Below are 25629 nucleotides of genomic sequence, written 5' to 3'. Positions count from 1 at the left end.
ATATACATTGTGGATTGCACCTGCTGAGACTTAAGAATAATATATGATGAATAAAATGGTAATAGATAAAATAAATCGCACTAATACACCAAGCATCCAAGCAAAAGGCCTGGTTGACATTGCACACCCAACTAATCAATTCATAAAACTCTTTCTAGTTGGTCTATGATGTATCCAAAGATGGAAGAGAAATGATACATATACATCTTATACTCATCTCTCTACAATTAAATTTCAAATCCACCATTAAATTCTAAGGACTCAATGTAGATCTCATAAATCTAATAGTGAATTTAAAACAAGATGCATATGAGATGTGTTTATATCATTAGATCCTTTTCTCAAGGAATACACACTTGGAAAACGCACGATTTTACTCTCTGCATGCATGGGCATTGACTTCATCATCCTCCATGCATTGACTCCATTGCTGCTACTTTGTCGTATTCAGTATTCAGTGCCACCCCCTTCCCCTCTCTTTCCTGCTTTATGGGCACGTGAAACCCAAGAAGCTCAAGACACGAATTGAGGTCCCTCTCAAAAACAGTTCAAATTGAGAAATTGCAAGAAACAATACATTATGTGCCTTGAGGAGAATAATATATATTGGAGCCTACGGATGAAAAAAAAAAGGGAAAAAAAATTTTCATTCATGGCAAATTTGACATATATGATAAGTACTTACAACTAGTTCCTCTGTAGCTTCTTCTCTTTTTTTTTTTTTTTTTTTCCATAAAACTTCCTCTATCTTTAAGGGCCCATTACATACATTTCAACATTTCTTAATACAACGTATGAACATATTGCCAGTTCAATACTAGCCACGCACTTCAATTAGCTTTCCAGTGCAACCCACGAGCAAGGCAGAGCCAAATACAGTCAAATTACTTATGTAGCCGAAGAGATCAGGAGAAAGCTGATTTGAATAAGGATTTAGAGCTTCAAACCAGAAAAACTCCCCGGTTTACAGCAAAAGAATTTAGAACAACTGGAAAAAGAGACTAGTTGATCCATCGCCGAACGATTTGAGATCAGCAGGTTTGACCAAAGCCCTGCACAACGGGCAAGTCCGTTCCCTCTCAAACCTGAGAAAACAGGACCATCAGTCATCCAAAGGACCTAACAACAATAAGGAAAGTGATTGCATCATAGCAACCCCAAGGGAACAACACAACATTTACGGGCACAATAAAACTTAAAACACAAGTATAGACATAGCAAGCAAGTCCCAATAAATTTGGCCAACTGATAACTCTAATGTCCACAACACAGGCAAATTAACCATGCTAAGACACAAAACGTCTAAACTTGAGACCAGTGTAGGCCATACAACTGGCTGCCGTGCGCATTCCAAGTCTTATAACACCAAAGTCTAGGTTCCATTCCACGATCTAGTAAAAAATCTTACTTAGATGTTGCTAAAACGATGTATGCTAGGCCACAGGGTTTTGAAATAAAAAGCCATCATTATGACTAAACCCATAAAAATAAACTGGCAAGAAAAGTTTAACAGTGTAGAGTACATAAATGGCAAAAATAAACTAACCACTCTGACACACAATCTTCACAAAATATGTGTTTACAACGAAGTAGAATAGGAGCATGCATCTTCTCCTGACAAATAGCGCACATGTCTCCTGCTGCGTTAACCTGCATCAGATTTTACAACTTAAAATCCAAGACAGCCAGTATAGTTTCATATCCAATAAATCTATAAAACCTTAAAATCTTAGAAAAAGCAGGGGGCTAGGGAAGTCTATTGATATTAAAGTGTGACGGCAAAACTTCAGCCTTTTTCCCTGAGGTGTTTAATTCTCTAATTATATTTAAGACAAGAAAATAATACTTTTTTTGATAGGTCAAGACAAGAAAATAATATTAGAAACATATGAGTGATTGAGTTGTGGCAAAATTGGGCAAGGACCCCAGGCCAAACCGAGGATTAAGCCACTGCTCTGTCCCATCCTAATGGATAAAATTAGCTCAATGACAACTTGACAAGGTATTTAAGCAATCACTTAAAAAAAAAAATTTAAGCAAGCATTACACCCTGTGAAAGGCTTGTAGCTGTTCAAAAAAGTACTGATTAGGAACAAAGATGATGTACGCCACATGTTAGTAAACCTAGGAACTAAATTCTAAATCATAAATTAAAAATTAAACTTAAAACAAAGGAAAGAGAGAAAGTCAATCCTTAGACTAAAAGTTAGCCAAGGATCAACCATATCAATGAAAACTGAGTATAGTCGGGCAACAAGAAAATCCTTCGAATCAGCATGTGGTGTACAAGTGAACACACATTCACAAATACTGAGACAATGTTAATGGAGTATTGACTAGCAGCACACTTGAGGTAATTTGGCCATTCACATGGAAAACTGTTGTTGAAATGTAAAACAACAGCTAATGGAATAACCAAACCAGCTCCCCATGTCAGCAGCAGAAATGTTCTCAATTCTTTGTGATGAGTAAGTAAATTTTAGGGATAATTGCACCGTTAGTCCCTGTGGTATGCCATAATTATTTTTCACTCCCTATGGTTTAAAAAGTTCAAGGGAGGTTCCTGTAGTATGCAATAATTACGTTTTACTCCTTGAGTCGATTTTTTGTCCCCCAATTTGAAGGAATCTGTTAGCCTTACACGTCAGTGCCACGTGTCGCCAATAAGATGGCGACACGTGTCCATCTTAATAAAAAAATATAAATTTATTAAAAATAAATAAAAAAACTTATTATTTTTAAAAAAAAAAAACAAAAAAAAAGAAAAGAAAAGGGCAAGCTTGGGGTGGCTGGGCCACCCCTAAATCTACTAGGGGTGGCCGGGGGTGGCGCGCGGCCACCCCAAGCCTGCCTTTTTTTTTTTTTTTTTTTTAAATAAGATTATTTATTTATTTTTTAATAAATTTATATTTTTTTATTAAGATGGACACGTGGCGCTGACGTGTAGGGCTAACAGATTCCATCAAATGGTGGATGGAAAATCGACCCAGGGAGTAAAACGTAATTATTGCATACCACAAGGACCTCCCATGAACTTTTTAAACCATAGGGAATGAAAAATAATTATGGCATACCACAGGGACCAACGGTGCAATTATCCCTAAATTTTATTGAAAAGAAAGCGTAAGGCACTCCTACGTACACAAGAAATATACACAGGAGAACCACAGTTGACCCGAAAAACCCAAACAAAACCCAGCAAACAGTCTCCAAGACAAAACCTAGAAAACAAAGAACAAACTAAAAGACTACCCGCAAAAGAAACCAAACAGCACCCAAAAAACCAAGAAAACCTGAGAACAACCCACAAAAAAGCCCCCAAGCAACCCACCCTACGACCTATTGGCCTTGTCTCTCCTACAACTCGAAGAAGCTTTGATATCTCCGTAATTTACGGAACTTTCTAGATTCCGAAGCTCTCTCTTACTCTCGCGCTTCTTGTTCTCAATCATCTCGCCCCAAATCTCCCAATGCTTTTGTCTATGTTCTTTAGTCACCAACGGACACACCTCGAAGATCTTCCCCCAGAGCTCTGCCTCAATTCTCTAACAATCCTTCTCCCAATTCTGATCGCAAACAATAGGCTGATCCTTCTTCTCTTGAAGCTTTGATACCTCCTTCCTCCACCAATAGACTGCATCTCGGACTTTCTCTCCCAAAGTCGAACTAGTGGATAACGAAAAGGCAGCAACAGACTCTGGAATCCGACTAGGATCTTCAACAGACTTCTTCTCTTCTACTGGAACTGCGGGGACATGTACAGAAGAAGCTGCGTGGGCTTGCACAAAAGGAACCGCAGGGACTAGAGAGGAGGAGGACACCAGAGAAGAGTTGAACTCAGAACCAACCAACAAGGGGATAGAACCCAAAGAAGCTGCCGGAGCCACTGAAAGCAACAACTCCGGTGCCGTCAAAGGAGGATGATAGAACCAAAAGAACCCGATGACACCATACCCATACCCTCGGAAGATTCTTTAGAGGCTAGAGTCCGGCTTGAAAGCACTGGATGGATGTTGCTTGACTCACCCCTGGTGGAAGACAGAAACGACGTCGTCTTTGTAACTGCCGACGACGAAGGCTCCAACCTAATGGAACCCCCAACAGAAACCGAGATCGCCGAACCCGCGCCCTCTATGGCTACCAACGCAACAACCTCCAAACCCCCAGGAGGAGGTCGAACCAGAAACAGCCCAGATGACACCTTCGACGTCGTCTCTGGCGGGGAACTCGACGGACGGGAGACTTTAGCTTTCGGCATGAGTCGAGCCACACGGAAGCTAGAAGATTTACGACTTAGCCCTGACCCGAAAAAACGGTACAGAAGATTCCTTACGGCCCAACCCAAAGCTAAGTAAAACCCAGTACCCAACTTACGCCACGTCCGCAATCTCGAATGTTCGAAATTCAGATTTGAACAAGAGAGACGCTTCTTACCCTGCAGACGAAGAGGACAGTCTTTGTCCAACAGGTTGAGTTGATGCGACTTCACTGAGATGCGACTCCACCGAGAAGCAATCCACTGCTGTTCTTTGCACAGGCTCTGCATGCCACACCGTTGGAAGAAGATCAAGCTCACAAGGCTCCGGCAACGAAGCCCTTGACTTGGAACGACCGCCACCCACAATGGACAACTCCTTCGCAGCAATGGCCGGATCTGACCTCAACACCTCCGCAAAAGAGGGTCCCGTCCACTTCGGAGCCAAACCTAAACTCGGCTGAACAACCTTCACTTCCTTCTACTCCGAAGAAGAAGAGGAACCACTCCCACTACCCACTGGGACAGAGAGAAAATCAACAACCTTTCTCAGCTCATCAGAGAATTTGATCCAACCCCACCCTCCACGACCCTCGGGGATAACAATGAACCTTTTCCGACCACCCAACCCGAATGAAGAAACCTCTAAAAAGCACCCAGCTATGTTCCCACCTCTTCGAGCTATCAGAAGTTTCGAACCCTCTCTGAACAACTTTACAAGTTCTTGCTCTTCCAGTAAACCCAACAACACTTCCAACGTCGACGCAAGCCATTCGGAGCTCTGATAATTCAATATGACCACTCTCAGGAAAATTTTCCTCTTCTCCTCCACCCTCAGCGCCGACGCCCTAGCCAAAACAGAGAAAGCAAAAGACTTCGACTCCACTAAGAAATTTCTTATCCATCTCACAACACCCCCGGAGCACGGACGACCAAGCCAAGCCAAAAATTACATCGCCAAAAAAAAAAAAAAAAAAAAAAAACCACCCAAACCAAGATCAACACTGACAGACTCCCCTGCGAGAATCACACCCCAACAGACCAGCAAAACGGAAACTCGAAACCTAAGTACCACTAACAAACAAAAGACTAAGAAAGATAGAGGAAACGGTAGGAGACGAGAAGAAACGAACCCCTAGCTAGACGCACTCTCACGCGCCGACAAAGGAAAAAAACTGAATTCTTTGTTCTCAATTCTTTATTTTCCATTGCATCCAATTTTCTTATAAGAAGAATTGTATTTTGCTATGATTCCTTTTTAACCCAAAATAAATAAAAAGAAGGTAAAGGCCATGCAAGTGTTTATTTGCATGAGTCTATGCGTGTTTATGTGAGTACGTGGGAAAAGGATATTCACATAATCACATTACCTGCTCTGATGTTGCATGAGCCCCATAATGCACCTCTTTACGTGATAATGCTCTCAATGCCGCAAAGAAGGATTGCACCTGACCATCACCAACCAAAGGGCAAAACGAAAAAGTGGGTTGGAGGAGAAGATAATAGCCATGTGAAAAAAGAGAACTCTTGCCAGAAAGTCGGTAAGAAACACTGGAACAGAGAATAATCTAAAAAAATGTATTAACACAAAATAATACCTTCTCGACAACGGATGTGAGCTTGAATGTTAGATACAGCCCTGTCATCAGTGATGAAAAGAGACTTCCATATTCTTTGTTCAAGAAGAAACGATACCAGACCGGTGTTGGCAGTAAGGCACGGTACAGTAGCAGCAAATATTCAACCAAAGTAAGCATTTGACCCTGGAAAGTATGTACTTCTACAGTCAGAAATTAATGGCAAATAAAAGGCATACACATGTGAATCTAACACTGTTTAGTTCATGTAAAGAATAAGAAAAGAAAATGATTCAAAATGATCAAGAAAAGGAAGCACTTTCAGCAGCTTCCTCTTGTTTCAATCAATTTTTTTTTTCCAGGAAAACAGAGACAAACTGAATTTGCTAAATGCCAGATTTTCTATTACCTCACCTGCTTACGATAATTTCGGCCTCGGCTGTTCTTGTAATACATCAAGAGAATACACTTGAGTATCATTGCTGCCTGCCGAACCAGGGTATCTGAAAGAAACCAACCTAAGAAACTGTTGCAATGCTGCAGAACAAACTAGCAGGCACACATGCACGCACACACACACAAAGAACAAACTAACTATTGCAGTGCTGCAGAAGAAACTAGCATGTACACATGAATGGACACACACACACACAGGGATCCATAAGAAGCATCTGTGCTCAATAATATCATGCGCTGTCTGACACAAAACAAAGAGATGGAGATCTGAACTGAGGCTTACAGCAACATGCATCCTTTCCCATACTTGCAAAAGACAAATATAAAAGGGTGGGGGGGTTACTGCATATCAACACAAGAGAAGTGCATGCCCGTAAAATTTTAGCTACAACTAAAATTTCCTTCCTATATATGCAAAATTATACTTCCTCAGATATGCAACACCAAGAGAACTCAATGAGTTTAGAAGACCATTCAAGTGAGCATTTGGTTTAAGCAGATACAAAATTCAGAAGAAAGTCAAAAACTCTTATACTAACTTCCATGTTCTTTGCACTTTCACACTGATATCCACTCAAGCAAGTTGGATGAGATGATATAATATCACTGCAACATATTTTCTAGCTACAATGATATTGATTTCATTAACTCATAGCAATAGCCAGAGAAAAACATACCATTCACCATGATGATGAAAATAGCATGCCAGAAAGGTGGTATAGCTTTTGGAGGAAGCATCACCAATGGAGACAAAAGATCGTCATTCTGATACCACCAGTAAACGCTAACCACATGAATTGTGAATGCAAGAGAAATGCCAATCAGAACAAATATTTTCCTCTCTCCCTGCAGCCAACAACAATTCCCATGCTTAATTAAGGAAATTTTATCATCCCAAAAAGTAAGTCCTACCAAAAAATTAGAAGTAAAGATCTAAAAAATGCAGTACCTTCAGAGCTGTCTGTTTACGTAGAATATCATTTGACTTGAACATGACCGCAGCAATCCAAATAGTAACAAAGAAACCTGTAAGTCATAGCAGAAATGTGAAGGTCACTAAATTAAATGAAAAATGGCCAAAAAATGTGGGCGAAAACAAGCTCATATTAGGAAAACCCTAATGTGTGCAAATTCAAGAAAGCCTCTTTAATTCCTGTAGACAGTATTTGATGTGGAAAGTAACCCAAGCAAATGCATCCTCAATTCTTCTCTGATTCTTTGATATATAAGTTATAACAACCTGAAAAGTCAGACAAAGCAATGTGCAGAAGAGGAACGCCTACACTTAATAATCAAGGCAAAAAGTAAATCATCAACTCAACATACCAAGGAACAAGGACAAATGGCCAAGACGGGAGAGGAATCAACAGGCAAAAAATGGAGTCATTTATCCTCTTATTTCATTAACGGTTTTCTTTTACGGGTGGGGGGAAGGGAAAAGAAAGAACCACAGAAGAAGACTGCCTTATCAGTGCAAACTCTCTAATTTGAAATATATATAGTGGGGACAAAAAGGAAAGACTCATAACTCTATCAAAACCCTCTCATAGTTAAAAGAGAATGACCATAAGAGATTAAGGCCTTTTTATCCCAGAAAAAGAAAAAAGAAAATACCAAATCAAAATCATTTTTAAAACTGCATCAAGAAAACATATGAATGATGCAGAAAGGGCAATTACCTAGCTAATAAGCAACAGCATTAGCCCCCTGCGGGCTATTCCCACCTTAATTATTATTTGGTCTGTAAGAACTTCCTTCAAGTCAACTAATTGTATTGTTTGGGGTGGAGTGGGTAATGCCGGGGTCGGTGAAAGATATGTTGGGGAGTTGGAGGGGTCAGAAGGGTAATCGGACTTTGATACCGATTTGGCGCATGGCTCCGTTGTGCTTGCTGTGGTGCGTTTGGAGGGAACGGAATGCACGCTGTTTTGAAGATTGTGAGACTGGTTTGTTGAATTTGAAGAGAAAGATGCTACAAATGTTGTTTTTGTGGAGAGAAAAAATTCAGTTAATGCATGAATATTCTTATTTTGAATTTTTAGATAGCTGTTCTCTCTGTTCTTTATATTAGGGGTTTCTTGTATACGTCCTGTGTACTATAGGTTGCGCCCCTTTGCGCCTTTTCAATATATTTTACTTATCAAAAAAAAAAAAATTGTCATTTACTTAAAATAAATATCTCATCTAACAGAGCTTGCCCAACTCGGGAATGGAGAAAAAAAGTACAATTTTGATAACAAATTCCTACAATGCTCAAGCTAATAATCATCAAAATCAAGCTGGACAGATAAAATGAAGAGATGCCTAACAACAACCGGAATTATGACAATATCAAAGTATAAGCTACAATCGTAAACAGAAGTTGAAAAAAGCAATTACCTTGCAAATGCTGCCGAATGAAGACCACCAACAGAAGCAAAGAAAAGGGGAGGACCTGCTCAATCCACCTAGCAGCCTGCTGAATATCATATCTCTGGTAAGAAGAGTCCCTCCCATTAGCCGTGCTTCCATCCACAGCTTCTCCATCAGCACCTGCGCTTACGGATTGGGAAATTCCCTCTCCCACTCCGCCACGATCAATCGTGGAATCTCCTTCCTGGCCCTCCGATGCCATCCCAACCGTTTCATTAGGAGCAGCGACCTCTCCACCCTGCTGCTGCCCAACTACCAATCCAGTGGATGTGGCTTCCCTATCATCATGTTGGTCGTGCTCCCCTGCACCGATTATCCTAATGGAGACCTCCCCATGGTTGGGGGTACTCGTTGTAGGCTGGTCGAGCTGAGCATGGAGGGAAGAGACGCGTCCGTGAATCAAACCCTCGGCCTCTTGGTGATTAGACCTGGCACGAACAAGACCCGAGTACTCCAACAACGCCGATAGTGGTGCCTGAATGATATTCGAAGCAGATAGCAATCCGTATCGTCTCCTGTACGCCACTTCGGGATTGTTTCCGGACGTTTCCATTCGACTGAATTCTTGAACCCTAACCCTAACCATTATATCATAATCATAACCATAATCAGAGCGATATTCGTCTGAGTCAATCCAAGAATCTCCTCCATCGCACATGTGTGTGCATATATATATATATATATGACATGATGGGAAGCATATCATATCCGTGTGAAGCAAGTAAAGTTTGAAATGAGCAAAAAAGACGGCGATATAGAGAATATAGAAGAGCTTGGGAAAAGTCGAGCTTTACCTTCGAAAGCGAAACTCCGTGGAGGACCTCCAATTTTCAAATCATCATCATGCAAACCCTAACCCTCAGGTGCCAGACGAAAGAAGGAAATAGTCTTTCCGCCCTTTTCCGTTGCTTCTAAAGCGGCAAATACGATCGGTCAAATATTAGTCTCCCCGGTCGATGGGCGTATAGAAATGGAAACCCCAAAAGAAAAATTTAGGATTCCGACAGGTCAACGACTGCGAAATGCGGACCAGAGAGGCTCTCTTCAGACGTAATGGGGGCGGGGAGAGGGGGGGCCTCTCTGACCTTTCCTCGGCTTTGATGGCGTTGGGGGGTTTTTGTTTTTGTTTTTATTTTTATTTTATATTTTTATTTTTTCCTTTTCCTTTTCCTCCCTTTTCTCGCTCATTAAGGAAGAGCGCGAGAAGATGGAGCTAAAGGACAAGAAAGAAGCTCCGCTGATTCTTTTCTTTCTTTAATCCTTCTATGCATTACGCGCTGAAATCAACCAAAAATAAATAAAAATAAAAAACAAATAAACTATTAAGTATGTAAACCATCCATACATGGCCTATGGAAAAACCGCCAATCAACTCCTCATTACAACAATAACAACAACAACAAAAAAAAAAAAAAAAAAAAAAAAAGACAAAGACCATTCTCCGTTAATAACAACACGCTGTTTCTTGCAAACCCATAAATACACAGCTGTTATAAGGAATGGACAACTTTTACAAACATGCCTACTACTCACAAAAATTAAGAAATCTTAACAACAAATGATAAAGAATAAGGGCTATTGAGGTGTTCAAACCACCTCAAACCGTCCGGTGAAAGTAGGAGTGATTTAGCCACTCCAATCAACTGTTATTTTTATTTATTTATTTAAAATAAAATATATTGTATTTCTAGTAAAATAAAAATAAAAAATTGGCTTAGGTGCTATAAAATAAGAGAAATGATCCTTACACTCATTTCTCACAACAACCCCACAACAAACTAACGTGGCTAGTAATATTTTATTATTTTTTTGTTTTGTTTTCTTTTATTTTTGTAAAAAAATAATAAAATATTCCCAGCCACATCAGCTTATTGTGTAGCTGTTGTGAGAAATGAGTGTAGGGATCATTTCTCATAAAATAATTAACTACAAGAAATTTCATGTTATTTTTCAATGGTTCATATTTAATCTACTATTTTTTCTCTTTTTCGTAGATAACTTGAAATAAAATATGTCCTGTTTAAATAAATTTTTAATTTTTCTGTAATTACTTTTACCGTACTTAACTCAATCCTTTCAAGCAAACAAATAATTACTTCCTTTTTAAGAAAAAAAAAAAAACACCAAGATCACAATCCAGTTATTACCCGTCCATACAATAAAATCGGATGCACCATTAAATGGTGGGTCAGAATTTGGTGCGGTTTATTTGCCATGAAACCTTTACACATAAGCCCACTCGGGTTTGTTTTAGCTTTATATCCACCTCTCACGCGTCATTCTTTGTATCCACAGCTTCTTCTTTTTTTTTGTTATTAATATATTATTTTTCTCTCCAAAACATGAATTAGATTTAGATTTCAACCTTGTTATTGAATTATCTATTATTTTATGTTCCGTTTGTTTCGGCGTAAAATGATTTTTAGAAAATGATTTCGACATTTTTCGATGTTTGGTTGGGGCGAAAATAATGGTCAACGAAAATCATTTTCGGTTTGACCGTAAAACTTTCTTTAATTTTCGGAAAACGATTTACGATTTTTAAAACCGTAAATCGTTTTTCAAAATTAAGCTCTTCTTCCTTACACGCATGTTTAATATCCGATCGTCAGAATTTAACAATTGTCGGTTGTCGGGATCCAGTTGGCGCCGGAGTCCGACAACATCCGGTCGCAATAACTTATCTATTAAATAACTTCATATTTAAAGTTATAGACTAGCATTACTATCCTATGAACTGTAGTTGTTAATTTATCATGCATTTTTTAATCTTATAAAATCGACATTGCACATTGGATCCTATGTTTCTCCTATAGACTTATAATATTTGGGGACGTTTGAATATAATATTCTAAGAAATAATAATAAAAAAAAAAAAAAAAGAGAGAGAGGAAATATTGTGGTTCTTAACATGCTCATGACACTTGCCTTGATATGTTACGATTTTACGAAACCATCACGTGATCTAACATGGGATGTTACCCCAATAAACATGACATCGTAAGAAAATATTATTATAATTTTTTTAACTTTTATATAAAAGTAAATTTGAACCGTTGAAAAAATTATTTATATGTGATGTATTTTTTATTTTATTTTTTTTTGTACTGTATTGAATTAATTGGATTGAATTGTTAGAGTAGTTGACATCACATGTATTAAGGCTGTTAGTACGGGATGAACTATTTAATGCCAGATTTTCTCTTTCGTCACAGGTTTGTGGACATATATGCAGAATGAGTAGTCGGTACAGTTTCTTTATAACTTTATTGCAAATGCAATGCCAACATAGATTAAAGACAAGTCTAAACTCCGTACAAGAAAGTAGAAAACTACAAGTAAAAGAATGACAAGTCATAAATCCACGCATCTCTTTTTCTTCTTTTTCTTTTCCTATTTTCTTTATGAATAAAGTAACTGAATTTATTTTTTTTTTTTAAAAAAAAAAAATTGTTAAAATTTAGAAAATATTTATTGGTGGTAAATTTTGTATTAGTGTGCAACAGAAGTACCCCATCAGATTGTTTTCTACCCTTTTTTTTTTCTTTTCTTTTCTTTTTTTTCTTTTTAATTGTTTCCTCTCCTTTGGGTAAAGAAATAACTAAAATAAAATAGTGAAAAGTTAATAACTAAAATAGATAATAAAATATAGATACTTTGAAAAAAATAGATAACTAAAATAAGAAAAAATATGATATTTAGCTAAAATTTGTTTAGCCGGACGTAAATGTTCTTACTCTACTTAAAGGAAATTCAACGATATTTTTACGCTCCTTTTACAACTAAAAAAAAAAAAAAGAGAGAGATTAACTATAACTATTCATCCTATTCATGTTGGATTATACAGTCGTTTTTAATGCTCACCTCAAACTATAATTTAAGAGGGACATTATAAATGAAAGATAAATCTTAAAAACTACATTTTTATTATTCAATTATTTCAAAATGTTGAGGTAGAAGTCAAGTTGGCATTATGGGATAAAAATGTATTTTCTAACATTACTTTAAGTGAAATAAAAGGTAGATGCAATTAACTTTAAATAATAATAATAAAAAAAAAATATTAGGCCTATAACTCTTTTATAATTTTTTTAATAACATAACATACTAACACATATTAGCATGTAATTAGCATGTAATTGAAATATGTTTTAAAAAAAAAAGAAAAAGAAGGAGGCGCGGGGCCGGCGGGGGCGGGGGCGGGGGAAAGATTAGGTGTGAGTGTGGAGTTGGGCTGGAAGCAACCGATAAAAACACAATGAGGAGATGGGCCCGAGAGGACAACAAAGAACAAAATGGCCTTTCTAGTTTCTACGCAAACACACAACGCTAGCAAGACGACGGCCGTGCATCACGAGCCGAAAACGAGTGGTCCTTATCATTTTTCTAATTTGCGCTTTTTCGGAGGCGGGGATGGGGGGGGGGGGGGGGGCAAATTGTCATTGTACCTTCCACCTGGCCCTTGCTTTACAGGATTGGATCCCACGATTCCTTTGCCATTCACGCCATTGCATGCTTTTGCTTTAGTGATTGTTGAAAGGAAAGTTCCCAAAATAGCCGTTTGGGAAAGGATCACATGCCTGCGCAGCCATGTGCGCACGGCGTAAATTAGCATGAGTGACCTGTAATGAGTCAGCTGGCACGAGTTATTAAATCGGGTTCCCAATGTATTCCTGTATGATGTATGTACATAAAATTCTTTGGTTCAAATTGTTGACTCCGGCCGTCACCTTATCGCCACGTATTAATGGGGCTTTGGAATTCCAAAGGAGTCTCATTTGACTTTGTCAAAAGGATTAAAAGCACCGGCTGCAGTTATTTTATATTGATTTATTTTTTTATATTTAAGAAAAATTTATGAAAAATATCAAAAAAAAAACTTCTCATATTAGATGCCCTATACTTTAGATGAGGGGATTGAGAATAAATAGTAACTCCCTATATATGCATGTCTATTATTTATTCCCTATGTATTATTTTAATATAAAAGAAAGTATATTTAATTGATATAGTGAAGAAAGAAAAAGTAGAAAAGAGATAAAAAGAATAAAATAAGAGTAAAAAGATAATATTTAATTGATATAGAGAAAAGTAAGGAAATCTATTGTGTTGTATTTTTTTATAGGGAAGAAAAAAGTAGTTTTGTTCTCTAAATATAAGAAAAATGATTAAAAATCTGCTATTAGTGCTCTAATATTATCAACATTATTATATTATTTTAAAAAATTAATAGTATAATATTATTTATATCATTAAATGTAATAATATTAAAGCTCGACCTTTTAAATAAGCCAATCTCCTTCATGTCAAGGAAGAAAAAAAAAAACCATAATCATAGACAAGTTTAAGAAGAAAAAAAAAACAGAGAGAGAAGAGTGGACAAAGTGATTTTATGTGACAATTTATGGAACAATGTCAAGAGTATCAATGTTTAAAAATAGCTAGGATTTGAATTATGTTCAATAAAACGGTGAGGACTGCAAGCTTGAAAATAAAAGAAAAATAGTGGCCCTAAAAATTAGGGCATGTTGAAAAAGAAACACAACTACCCAAGAACGTGTCGAAATTTACTTATGATCACTTGGTACTTCTTAATAATGCCGTCAATTAGGAAAAAAAATTATAGGTCTTGAAATCCAACTTTCAATTACTTTTCGCATGATTGCAAAACTCCCTATTTTCATTTTTTTTTTTTAAAAAAAAGTTTTTAAAATTATAATATAATAAAAAAAATATTATATTAAGATCATGTCACGAAAAGACTAACGTGACACTAACATAAGTTGCAAAAATTGACGAAAAACTTCCGGAGGGACCAATTTTAAATTCGCGAAAAAAATTAAGTAGCAAATATTGATTTTTCAAAAGTAAAAGATTGATTTTAATTCGCACTTCAACTTAAAGATTTATTAGATATTTATCCAAAAAATAAATATCTTCCTTTTCATTTTTAGACGTTCAAATTTTGTGAGAAAAGTAAAGACAGCAACATTAGCAAATCAACTGCAATGAAATATACGAGAAAAAAATTATTAATCTCTTCACTTTAATACTTTAAACTTTTTTTAAAAAATAAAAATAAAAAAGATTATTACAAAATTTTGTAAATATTCTCATATAAAATAAAATAGAAATATTAACGATAACTAAAACCTATATTCAGGGCAGAACTGTGTATTAGCTCGGGGGAGTAGCCCCAAAAAAATCTAAAAAATTTCACAAAATTATATGTATTTCTAGGAGATAAATTAGTGGCCTTCAGCCTTAAAAAAAAAAAAATTAAAAAACCTCCAAATATATATATATATATATATATATATATTCTTAATGAAGTAAACCGTCAAAAATAAATTTCCATATATCCCACCCACACGCAAAAAGATATAGCTCATGCCCCTGCCTATTCTCAACGGCGTCGTAGTTGAATAAATACAAATTGCACGAGTCAATGTGTTAACATGCACATCTTAAATATGAAAGATAGCATTTATAAGAGCCACATGAGGATGCTTGGAAATATGTGTCTCCCTTCACATAATTTTATCCAACCAAAGCTGAAAAATACAGTGCGAAAGCCACTCTTCTGGGACCAGTAGCATGCCATTTCCCACTGAAAACAAATCAAATGCGAGTAATTGTTTGTATGGGCAAAAAGCCAAACTCAGAGTACATCCGATTCAGTGTTATAGGGCTGTCCATTATACGTTACATTTGTATTCACTGTCACATCAATAAAAGTGTAGTATGTAACATTTTCTCGAATACCGTATAGTTCGGACAAAAAAGAATTAATTAGTGTTGTCATATCAACAAAGTGTAATAAAAAAAATATCATTTCTCTTCATGCAAAACCATCGGGCGTTTCATGAAAAAATAGCCAAAAGACTATCCGAACGCCTGCCCAAGTAGGCCTTTTTATATGCAATGTGAGGTGAATGATATTAGACAATATTCGAACTCAAAATCTTTGATATAATACCATATTAAACCAATATTTATAAAAAAAAAATACTATTACACAGAACTATAATAACAGTTTGGTCTAAAGCATAATAGGGCTAATGTGGGGTTTGATCAAGTATTGTATTATATATTTATACAAACCCACCTGTAAATAATATTGTTTTTTATTATTCTTCTGCATATAAAAATCAAAGCATTACTTTAAAAAAAAATCAAAGCATTCACATTTCATTGTAGAATTTTCTGCTTCTTTTTTGATTTCTTTCTAGGTTCTACTTTTTCTACTTTCGTTGTTTATGTGTTTGTCTTCTTTTTTTTTTTTTTTTAATTTTTATTTTGTTTATTCACTTCCACCGGTCTATCTCTGCTGGCCTTCTGCATTCCTTTAGATGCTTATCTCCTTCTGTTATCAGATTTTTCTCAAGAAAATTTCGTCTTTGGTTCCGTCTTCTGACCCATTAGTCTCTCCTTTATTCGTCTTTGCTCTCTCAAAGTCTGACCCATTTTTCCATTACATCGCGAGCTTTTCGTCACAAAAGGGAAAAAGGACACCCAATACACCTGCTGTTCCTCTCGCCCACTCTATTCGGAAAGCTCTCGATCCCTTACGCACTCCGTGGTATTCAGCACAAACTACGTCTATCTCAGTGATATCCTCCAGATTTAGCCGAAATGCAGGCCGTTCGGGGGCTCTGATATGGGTCGGTGGGGTTGTTGCCGAGCTGTTACTATGATCTTGCCCAGGAATTAAATGATGATATTCTTGAAGATTCTAGGGTTTTATGCGTTTTCTGGTGGGTGGTTTATTGTTTGTTGGGGCCTTTAATAGAGTTGTGCCATTGTGGGTCTTTATGTGAGGGGGATTTGGGTTTTGCATTTTTTGCTCTGCTTCAACCGAACTGCGAGAGGAGGACATTTCTCCCATTGTTGTTGGGTAGCTGAAACTTTGGCGAAGATTTAGGGGTTTCTACTGAAACCCCATCATCGAAATCCGTTCGGATACCAGGTATTAGTTGCCTCCTGCTGATATATTTGATACGCTAACGTTTGATTATTGGTCCAAATATAGAATTATATAATAGTAATTAGTGGCTGTTTTTTGACCGTTTAAATCTTGAAGAAGAAGATTTTTCTCGAGTGTGTGTTTTGCTTTGCTTTAATTTCAATTATTGCTGGGGTTTAATGTTTATCAATGGGGGAAATGGCGAGGAATCAGGGTTTTAATTCCTTTGAGAAATGAAATAATGGTTCAAAGATTCCCAAAGTCTGTGAGAGCTTCTTTTACAAGGATTCCAAAAGGGAAATAAAGGTATTCTGAGCTGAGGCCATAAGGGGTTGCAACGGTTGAAACCTTCAAAGCTGCTTTTACTACCCCCAGCCCTCCCTGAGAATATAATGTTTCTTTGTACACTCCCACTACCCGTTGTTTCCATTAAGTAGAGATAGGGGTGCCTCCAAGTACGAGATTACAAGGCTGAGAGATGAATGATTTTTAAGCTTCTTTGCACAGATTTGCATATTTCCGTTATTATTCTTTGGATCTGAGGGATTAAAGATATTTTAGTTTTGACTCTCTGGATACGCTCTGGGTTTTTACCAAGTCAAAATTTTCAGTGGCATTGAGCTGAATTTGTCAAATATTCCAAAGCATCGATGAGGCTTCTTCATCGAAGTCTCTCGATGCTTATTCTACTGATGTGGTTCTTCTGGCTGCCGGCCCCCAGGGCTCAATCTACTCCTGGGTCTTCAATAAGCAATGCACGTGCTCTGGATGGGCTGCTCCAAGAATATGCTTACAGGCCTCTTGTTCGTCCAAAAACTGGCATTCCCTATGATGGGGTTGTTCCCGCAGATTTGGCCGGAATCAAGATTGCAGCAATGAGGCTCAGGAGTGGTAGCATGTATAGATATGGTGTTCTAAAACCCACGTACAAAGAGTTCAAGATTCCCATGGGAGTTACTGCGAGCCCATATGTGCTGAGGCTTGTTTTGGTCTACCAAAACTTGGGCAATCGGTCTTCGGAGTACTACCCATTACCTGGTTACACCCACTTGACTCCAGTGCTGGGTCTTCGTGCTTATGATGCTGCAAACTTGTCAGCTACAGATATACAAGAATTGAATATTACAGCGACTCGTGATCCCATATCGATTAAATTTGTGGATGTGAAATCAGTCCCTGATGGGGCTGTTGCAAAGTGTGTTTGGTTTGATTTACATGGTTCTCACAATTTCAGCAATGTGACATCAGGTAATACGTGTTTAACAATTCAACAGGGGCATTTCTCTATCGTGGTTGAGTCTATTGCTGTTCCTCCTCCTCCTCCGACATCAATCTCTCCTACACCAAGTGCTGGAACTCCAAATGCAGGTCCAAGACCGAGTGGTGGAGGAAAAAAGAATAATAATTCGAAAGTGGGGATAATTGTGGGATCTGTGCTGGGTGGATTAGGGTTGTTGGTGTTATTAACATTCCTGGTTCTGTGGACGCAGAAGTACAAGCGCGAGAAGAAAATGCAACAGATGGAGAGGGCTGCAGAAGGAGGAGAAGCCCTGCATATGACCACGGTTGGGAATACAAAAGCTCCCGCTGCAACAGTGACTCGAACGCAACCAGTCCTCGAGAGTGAATATGCACCCTGACTCCCAAAGTTGTACAAGCTTTCCACTGTCATCCAACTGCTATTCATATTCAAGTTCAATTCCTGTATTCAGAAATTCTTCCAAATCACACCTTTTTTTGGTGGTGTCTCCTTCGCCGCTTTGTTTCTTGTAGGCTGTTGCTTTTAGTGTGGTTAATATAGGATTTTTGTGTAATCGCTCTCACAAAGTCGTCCATAGTTTTATGATTCATTGTGGTGTGTAGCCCAAAGTGATTTTATATGTGATGAATTTAGTTGTCCCATTGACAAGGAATAAAAATTCTTATGTTGTTGCTGTTGATGTCTAAGGATGTAAATATGAAAACCAGTTGATCACAATGATCATTCTCATGTTAAGCTTGGCCTCCTCCAGCCACTGGTTCCAAGCATCCCTCATTCCCTGTCGCAAGGAAATTTGTATCCACTCATGCGCAGCTTGCCTTAATACAAATTTGATTTTTGCCTGATCTCTACTACCTTCACTAGCTCTCTTAATCTGGAGGCAATGTGCTGTACTTAGATTCTGGTTTCTATCATCTTTCTGACTGAAGGGGTTTCTTCCTAATTCTTACTATTGCCTCCTGGTAACTGTAGCATATTACTTATGAAAGCATGAGTTCGAGTATTGTGTTGTGTTAACTATTAACTGTTTATATATCCAAATGCTTAGGAAAAAAAAAAAAAAAAAACACTAGAAGAAGAAGAAGAAAATGAAACTCATAAAGTCATAGCAGAATGCATCCATTCATTGACAATAATTGTGATTGGTAAGAACATGTCATTAGTGCTTGAACTTTCCAATAAGCTCGACAGGTGGGCAATGGGCATAGGATCCACAGCCCTACTCTTGCTGCTTCGGGTGGTCGTCACCTACCCATGAAAGGGACTTGAGGATAGACCCGGTAAGGGTGTAATTAGTCTACGATTTGACTGCAACTACATATAGATATCAGCTATGCTGATCCACAGCCGGTCAAACCCATAATTTTAACAAGTACCCACGTCGATGCCTTTGCCCACAGTCCACAGAACGTAGCCAGTCCTTTCCTGCTCGCCTCCAATTGATTATTAATTACGGACCTTTATGGTTCGTCCTATCATATTGCTGCAAATAGCTCAAAAATATCCCACTTTTCTTCTGCCTTCTTTTAGGGCGGCTATTCTTATCGCCTATTGGATTTGTCGAATTATAGGTATAAAATCATACGGAGAATTCGATCTATATAATTGAATGAGCCAAACTTATTAATTATAATTTGTGATTTTATGTTCTTTTCGTATCGAATTTATAAGTCGTGTCAAGACATAAATATAAAATTATATCAATTAATACTATCTCAACTAATGTAATTAAATGGATCAGATTCTTTCACCTTAATTCGTTAATTTCGTGTTTAACTCGCGTTAAATTTGTGAGTCGTATTTAAAATTAGTCCGTAGACCGCTGCTAACAGCTAAACAAAAAAGTCCCACTTTTCTTCTAACCCTCTTTGGCCACGGACAGTCCAAAACATCGACTTCTTTTATTCGTTAGTTGGAGAGGGCTATGCTTCACTTCCTGGCCATCTAAATAATTTGAAAAAAAAAAAAAAAACAAAATCAATAAAAGGTTGCACATGCGGACCAAACGAATCTATGAAGTTTTTTTTTTTTTTTTTTTTTTTTTTTTTTTTCTATTAAACCCACTACTTTTATTTTATTTTATTTTTATTTTATTTCTACTAGATGATTTATTATTAAATAAAGAGTAATGGTCCGAAAGGCGCAGAGATGAGTTCATTCGGAAATGTAGGTGAGAGGGATCAGATTTGAGCACCACCAAAAGATTATTTGAAAATTTTGATAATTAAAATAGAAAAAAAAAAATGATTTTTTAGATAAAATTTGGGTCTTATAATGGCATAAAGAAGATGGAGATTCTTTCCGTCAACATATTTACGGATCATTTCAAGTGAATACATTTCGTGAATTTTACATTTACTATATACATGATGTCAAATTATTTAAAAATTTAAATGACGTGATAATATATTCACCTTATGGTAACATATAACTATTAAATCTATAAAATTTAATTTAGACCATTGAATGATTTATTTCAATTTAAAGTGAAATAAAGAGGATCTGATCCAATATATTCATTTTGAAGCAAAAATATATATATATATTCACTATTAAATTAAAAAATCTAATCTAGCGATGAATAGTTGAGATCTGATCAGCTTGGCTGTCAAGGATAACGTAAATTCCATTCTTAAGAGCAATTACTTCACTTAAATGCTCCCCATTGACCAGCGTTAACTTGCTCAATTAATTCGAGTCCAAACAATACGCCAACTTCTCTCTCTCTCTGTCTCTCTCTCTGTCTCTCAAATTCTCAATATAGTAAATTATTAATAAGCACTTGGCTATTATTTGGCACGAATATTCTGTTAGTTGTTAATAAAGATATTTCCAGTCACTAAGATTATGAATTATAAGCTGAAAAGGCAGTGGGCCTTGGTCGGCATCAGCGACAGTCGACACCCCAACTGCTCTCTTGTGACAGCATAACCACGGCCATTTGGCAGATGGTGGACAAATAATAGTTCAATTAAAGGTCAATTTGGGTAATCAATAACACTAATATACCAAATCCAGTCTGATAATCAAGCATGAATAGATTGCCACGGCCCACGTGGGGTTTTCTTTTTTAAGGTTTATAATTCTTTTTTATATGAGTAATGATTTACTACTACCTAAATGTATAACTTTTCACCATCTTGCATATGTGGCAAGATGATCCATCACCTTAATTTATTTTTAAAAAAAAAAAAAAAAAATCAAAAAGTAGTGGTGAAAAGTTGTATCTTTAGGTGACAGTGAATCATTATTCTTTTTTATATAACTCGCAAATTCGACATAAAATTAGTAAGTCATGTAATTTTTTGTTGAATTTTATCAAAATACCTTTTATTTTTTTTAAAAAAAAAAAAAAAATTCAAAGATTTTGGTGTTAATCAGAATTTGTAAAATATCTATACCTGAATATTTGAAAAAATTGATATTTTTTTTTAAAAAAAATAAATAAATAAATATTAGTATTTTGAAAAATTTTAATAGAATTTAACGAAAAATTCTAACGAATGATTAAAAATAAAAAAAAGTTGAATACCTTAAATTGATATTTTTTAAAGTTTGAGTACTTAATTGTAAAAATGATGAAAGATCAAAAGTTATAACTAAAGTTTTTCATTATTTTAATAATTAAAAAAAAATGCCTTTTATTTCCTCTCTTTCATCTAGCATTATTTGAAATAATATTTAAATAGTTTTTCTTTCCTTCGTATTTAATTTAAAACGAGTATTTAACTAGTATAAGGAAATAATAAACATAAATTTCTTACAAACTGATTTATAGAAAATTTTCTACATACCAACTTTTAATAGTGACATGTATCCCTTGCAAGTACATGTTATTTTAATTGCATATCTTTCTCACATGTTTTTTTAATAGTTTAAATAACACGTCGCTTTTAAAAAACTGATTTATATGGATTTCTTATAAACCAATTTGTAGAAAATTTATGTCTGAAAAAAATAGACAAAAATTTCTTACAAACTAGTTTATAAGAAATTTTCTACATACCAATTTTTAATAGTGACGTGTCATTTGCATATGAGAAACACATGAAAAAAAAAAAAAAAAAAAAAAAAAAAAAAAAACTATTGTGGAGTTTATTTGAATAGAAAAATAAAAAATAGATTAATTCCCTACGTTTAAAGAAAATCTAAATAAATGCTTCTGCTAGGGCTCTTAGAATTACTCTTTGCGAAATGTGGAGTCCCCGTTTCACCACTCTTCTATCGCTCCAAGACTAATTCCCAGGATCATCTACCGATTACCGCGTCCTTAAGATTTTATTGAAGCCCTTAATATTTCCGGGCACAACAGAAACAGAGGTTAGGGTACATGTTCAACAAAGCTCACACAAATGAAATTCAAAGAGTCAACAGACCAAGGAAATTCAGTGGAGAATAGAGTATTTTTCATACACGGTTCAAAGCTTATGCAACTTTGCATACAACCAAAAACTAACACAAGATGGAGTTGCTCCTGAGGCTCTTCAGCATTGCTGGCAGTTTATTCCTTCTTCAAGAGTTCATTGGCAAAGCTTCCTGCATTTTGTAATAAATATGATAAGTTTCATGGTCATGATATTCTGAACATAAACAAACAAACACACACTTGCATCCACATGGGCAGAATGAGGAGAGGAGCGAGAAGAAGTGGGAAGCCCAGATTATATGATCCCTTTAAAATAAAACTTCAATATGTTTGAGCACAAAAGTTGAACAAAACTCAGCATGGAATCTGGAAGCATACAAGTGCAAGTGTATGCAAGCGTTTAAAGTTGAGTAACCTATAATTTATGTTCATTAAGCAGTCCTCAAGATGATCAGCGATGTCAATTTTAATCGTAGAAGAACATCAGGAAAGGGTGGGAGACTTTATCTGATTTTGCTAGATTTCAAGTGGGGGATGAGGTTAGGACAACATTTTGGCACGATCTGTAGTGCGGGTATACGGTTCTGAAGGAAGTTTTTCCTGATCTCTTTGGTATTGCTCGAGTGAAGGATGCCTCAGTTGCTGATAATATGAAGGTTTTGGACAGTTCTCCTCAGTGGAACGTGAGCTTTGTTAGAGAAGCACATGATTGGGAAGTGAGTGTCTTTGCTTTCTTCTTCCAGGTGTTGCACTCAGTCATGGTGAGTAGAGATCATGCAAATAGGCTCTGGTGGGTCTCTTCCAATAAATGGTTATTCAAGGTCAAGTCCTTCTTCAGCTTTTTGGCTTGCTCTGAAGGTAGACATTTCCCTTGGAAGAGTATGTGGCAGACTCCAGTTCCTTCGAGTGCGGTTTTTTTTTGCGTGGTCGGCAGCCCTAAGCAAGATCCTTACTGTGGACAATCTCAAGAAGAGGCATATCATCATTGTGGACAGATTTTATTTGTGCAAGAGAGATGGAGAATCTATGGATCACCTTCTTCTTCACTGTGATGTGGCTTCCGCTATGTGGAATAACATTTTTACTCGTTTTAGTATGTCTTGGGTTATTCCTAGTAGAGTTATCAACTTATTTGCCAATTTGCATTTTTTGGTGTGATTGAAATGAAAGAAATCTTATGTGTTTCAAAGATGCGGAGAGTTCCTCGGAGGATATTTGAGTTTCGTTTTTTTATACGTTGTATCTTTGGACGGTAGCTTTTTTGTCCCCACTGTCAATTAGCTTTACTGATTTTCTTATTCGTTTTTTTATTCCTAGTTAGGTGTTTCTTTTTGTATACTTCCAGTATACTTAAAGGCGCCTTACGATTTCAATAAGGCTAAATTTACTCATAAAAAAAAAATTAATTGTAGAAATTCAAAAGCAATTGAAAAAGCTATACGAATCAATTATTGTAAAAGTTAAAGATCTTGGTGGTAAACATTAAACAAATGCATGCAGAAGATGAAACCCAACAAATTTATGATAACTTCCTTTTTTTTTTTGGTACCACCCCCACCCAACTTCAAAAAAAAAAAAAAAAAAGCACAAACACAAACACATGCACGCATAAACAGAGCCAAATATAGAAACACACTCAAATTCCCCCTCCCCCATCCCTTTGTTCTTGTTTGTTCCTTTCTTCTTCTTTTTTGGTGGGGGATGCTCAGGAGACTGGGTAAGTGTACTGCTTGAAATATGATGTAAAACCAGAAATATACAAACATCAGATTCCCAAATTCATCGTTCATATTTCAAAGTACCTGCAAAGGCAGAAGCAACCTTTGTGGGTTGGGGGAAGAGAAGACCCTCTCTCACGTACTAACTCACTAGAAAGCAAGAGCTACATCCCTACATCTGCTTCAACCTAGAATATAGGTTCATTTAACTTCCTATCACGCATAAGATAATTTGTTAATTACGTGAAAACAAGCATAAATTAATCATTCAGAAACCCCATATCACAAACATTTGAAGTTTGCACAATGTTAAATGCCTTCTGATTACTCCCACAATCTATCAGCATCGAGCTCATTCACAATATCATAAATCTCAACCAAAAATTTCTGTTTATGTCATTTAAAAAGCTCTATGCCTTGGGTTGCATTACCTTTAAGGTCTGGCATCAATGGTGGCCCGTAGACCAATCTAAATCCATTCACCTTTTTTTGAGTTGGGCAAAAATGTGTGCATCTTTAAATCTATTATCGCATTTTCAAGCGGTCGATAGTCATGCCATTTACACACGCAACATCCTTATCTCCGAAATGACTTATGTCTATGTAAGGGAGACATAAGAGTCACAACATGAAATCTCCAAGTGAAATACACACACACAGAGCTTTCGAATGGCTAGAAACGTGAATTAATAGCAGTAAAACCCCTAGATATCTAAAATGAAACTGGGTTGATTTTTGTAGTTATTGGACCAATCGACTAGAAACCTGAATAATAGGGGTAATTCCACCATTGGAAGAATTATCTGTTCTTGATAAAAACTAATTACCCTAACACTAAAGTCTCAACCTCAAACGAAACGAAACCCTAAATGGGAAATCAAATCGCGCGGTAAAGAAGAAAAACCTTTTTTCATTATCTTTTAATTATGAGCAGCAGAGAGCTTCTCGATGAGCTTCTTGTCCCTCCTTTCCATGGCCACGTCCCACACGTCGTTGCCGATGTGCTTCGGCTGAGAGATTTAGGGATTTGAGTTAGTCCGAGAAAGAAGGATCGATCCGAATTAATTAATGTAAAAAAAACAGGAAATGAAAGAAACAGAAAATACCCGGCCGTGAGCGGCTTTGTGGATGTAATACTGAGCATTACCCATCACACACAGCATCCCTGCTATGATTCCCAGCGGTAGCGTTGCTTCCAACCACACCCACGACATTATCAGATCTCTCTCTCTCTCTCTCTCTCTCTCAACAATCTGTCAATCTCCCTCTCGGTCTCTCCTCGCGCTTCGAATGTTGTTACTTGCGCATGGATTATTTTTGGACCCAACCCGCCACACATCCTCGGCCCAACAAGAAGGCCGTTAGGGCTTCTTCTTTTTTTTCGGATTTTATGTCACATCATAAAGATTTTCCAAACCAAAAATAAAAAACACTCTCCTAGATCGGAATAGAATTCTCTCTATTTCACTTGAAACTGTAGATAATTATTTCATTGTCAAAATTTATGTCATGTGATGAATATGTTGCCTAACTATTTAAAAGTTTAAAATGGCGTAACATTACGTACATCATTAAATATAGGGGTGTGCAAAACTCGCAATCCCCGCCCCCCAGCACC

General features: G+C 36.7%; 3 protein-coding genes across 3 annotated transcripts; 1 reads left to right on the top strand and 2 right to left on the bottom strand.

Annotated features, from left to right (window-relative positions):
- Positions 1 to 620: 620 nt before the first annotated feature.
- On the bottom strand, positions 621 to 9799 carry LOC133872742 (uncharacterized). Its single transcript, XM_062310333.1, has 9 exons — positions 9495 to 9799; positions 8668 to 9278; positions 7238 to 7314; positions 6966 to 7134; positions 6247 to 6335; positions 5854 to 6018; positions 5626 to 5703; positions 1547 to 1650; positions 621 to 1085 (listed from the first exon to the last, which is right to left on the bottom strand). The coding sequence occupies exons 2-9, from the start codon at positions 9251 to 9253 to the stop codon at positions 980 to 982; spliced, it is 1374 nt and encodes a 457-aa protein (XP_062166317.1). The 5' UTR covers positions 9254 to 9278; positions 9495 to 9799; the 3' UTR covers positions 621 to 979.
- A 6172-nt stretch (positions 9800 to 15971) lies between these two features.
- LOC133873071 (uncharacterized) lies at positions 15972 to 18774 on the top strand. Its single transcript, XM_062310789.1, has 2 exons — positions 15972 to 16669; positions 16880 to 18774. Exon 2 carries the CDS (start codon positions 17317 to 17319, stop codon positions 18304 to 18306), a length of 990 nt encoding a protein of 329 aa, XP_062166773.1. The 5' UTR covers positions 15972 to 16669; positions 16880 to 17316; the 3' UTR covers positions 18307 to 18774.
- A 3406-nt stretch (positions 18775 to 22180) lies between these two features.
- On the bottom strand, positions 22181 to 25327 carry LOC133874333 (NADH dehydrogenase [ubiquinone] 1 alpha subcomplex subunit 1). The gene is made up of 3 exons (XM_062312227.1): positions 25118 to 25327; positions 24916 to 25021; positions 22181 to 22463 (listed from the first exon to the last, which is right to left on the bottom strand). The coding sequence occupies exons 1-2, from the start codon at positions 25223 to 25225 to the stop codon at positions 24932 to 24934; spliced, it is 198 nt and encodes a 65-aa protein (XP_062168211.1). The 5' UTR covers positions 25226 to 25327; the 3' UTR covers positions 22181 to 22463; positions 24916 to 24931.
- Positions 25328 to 25629: the final 302 nt, after the last annotated feature.

The sequence above is a fragment of the Alnus glutinosa genome, chromosome 7 (assembly GCF_958979055.1).
Source record: "Alnus glutinosa chromosome 7, dhAlnGlut1.1, whole genome shotgun sequence".
NCBI lineage: Eukaryota > Viridiplantae > Streptophyta > Magnoliopsida > Fagales > Betulaceae > Alnus > Alnus glutinosa.
This window is presented reverse-complemented; position numbering and strand designations above follow the sequence as displayed.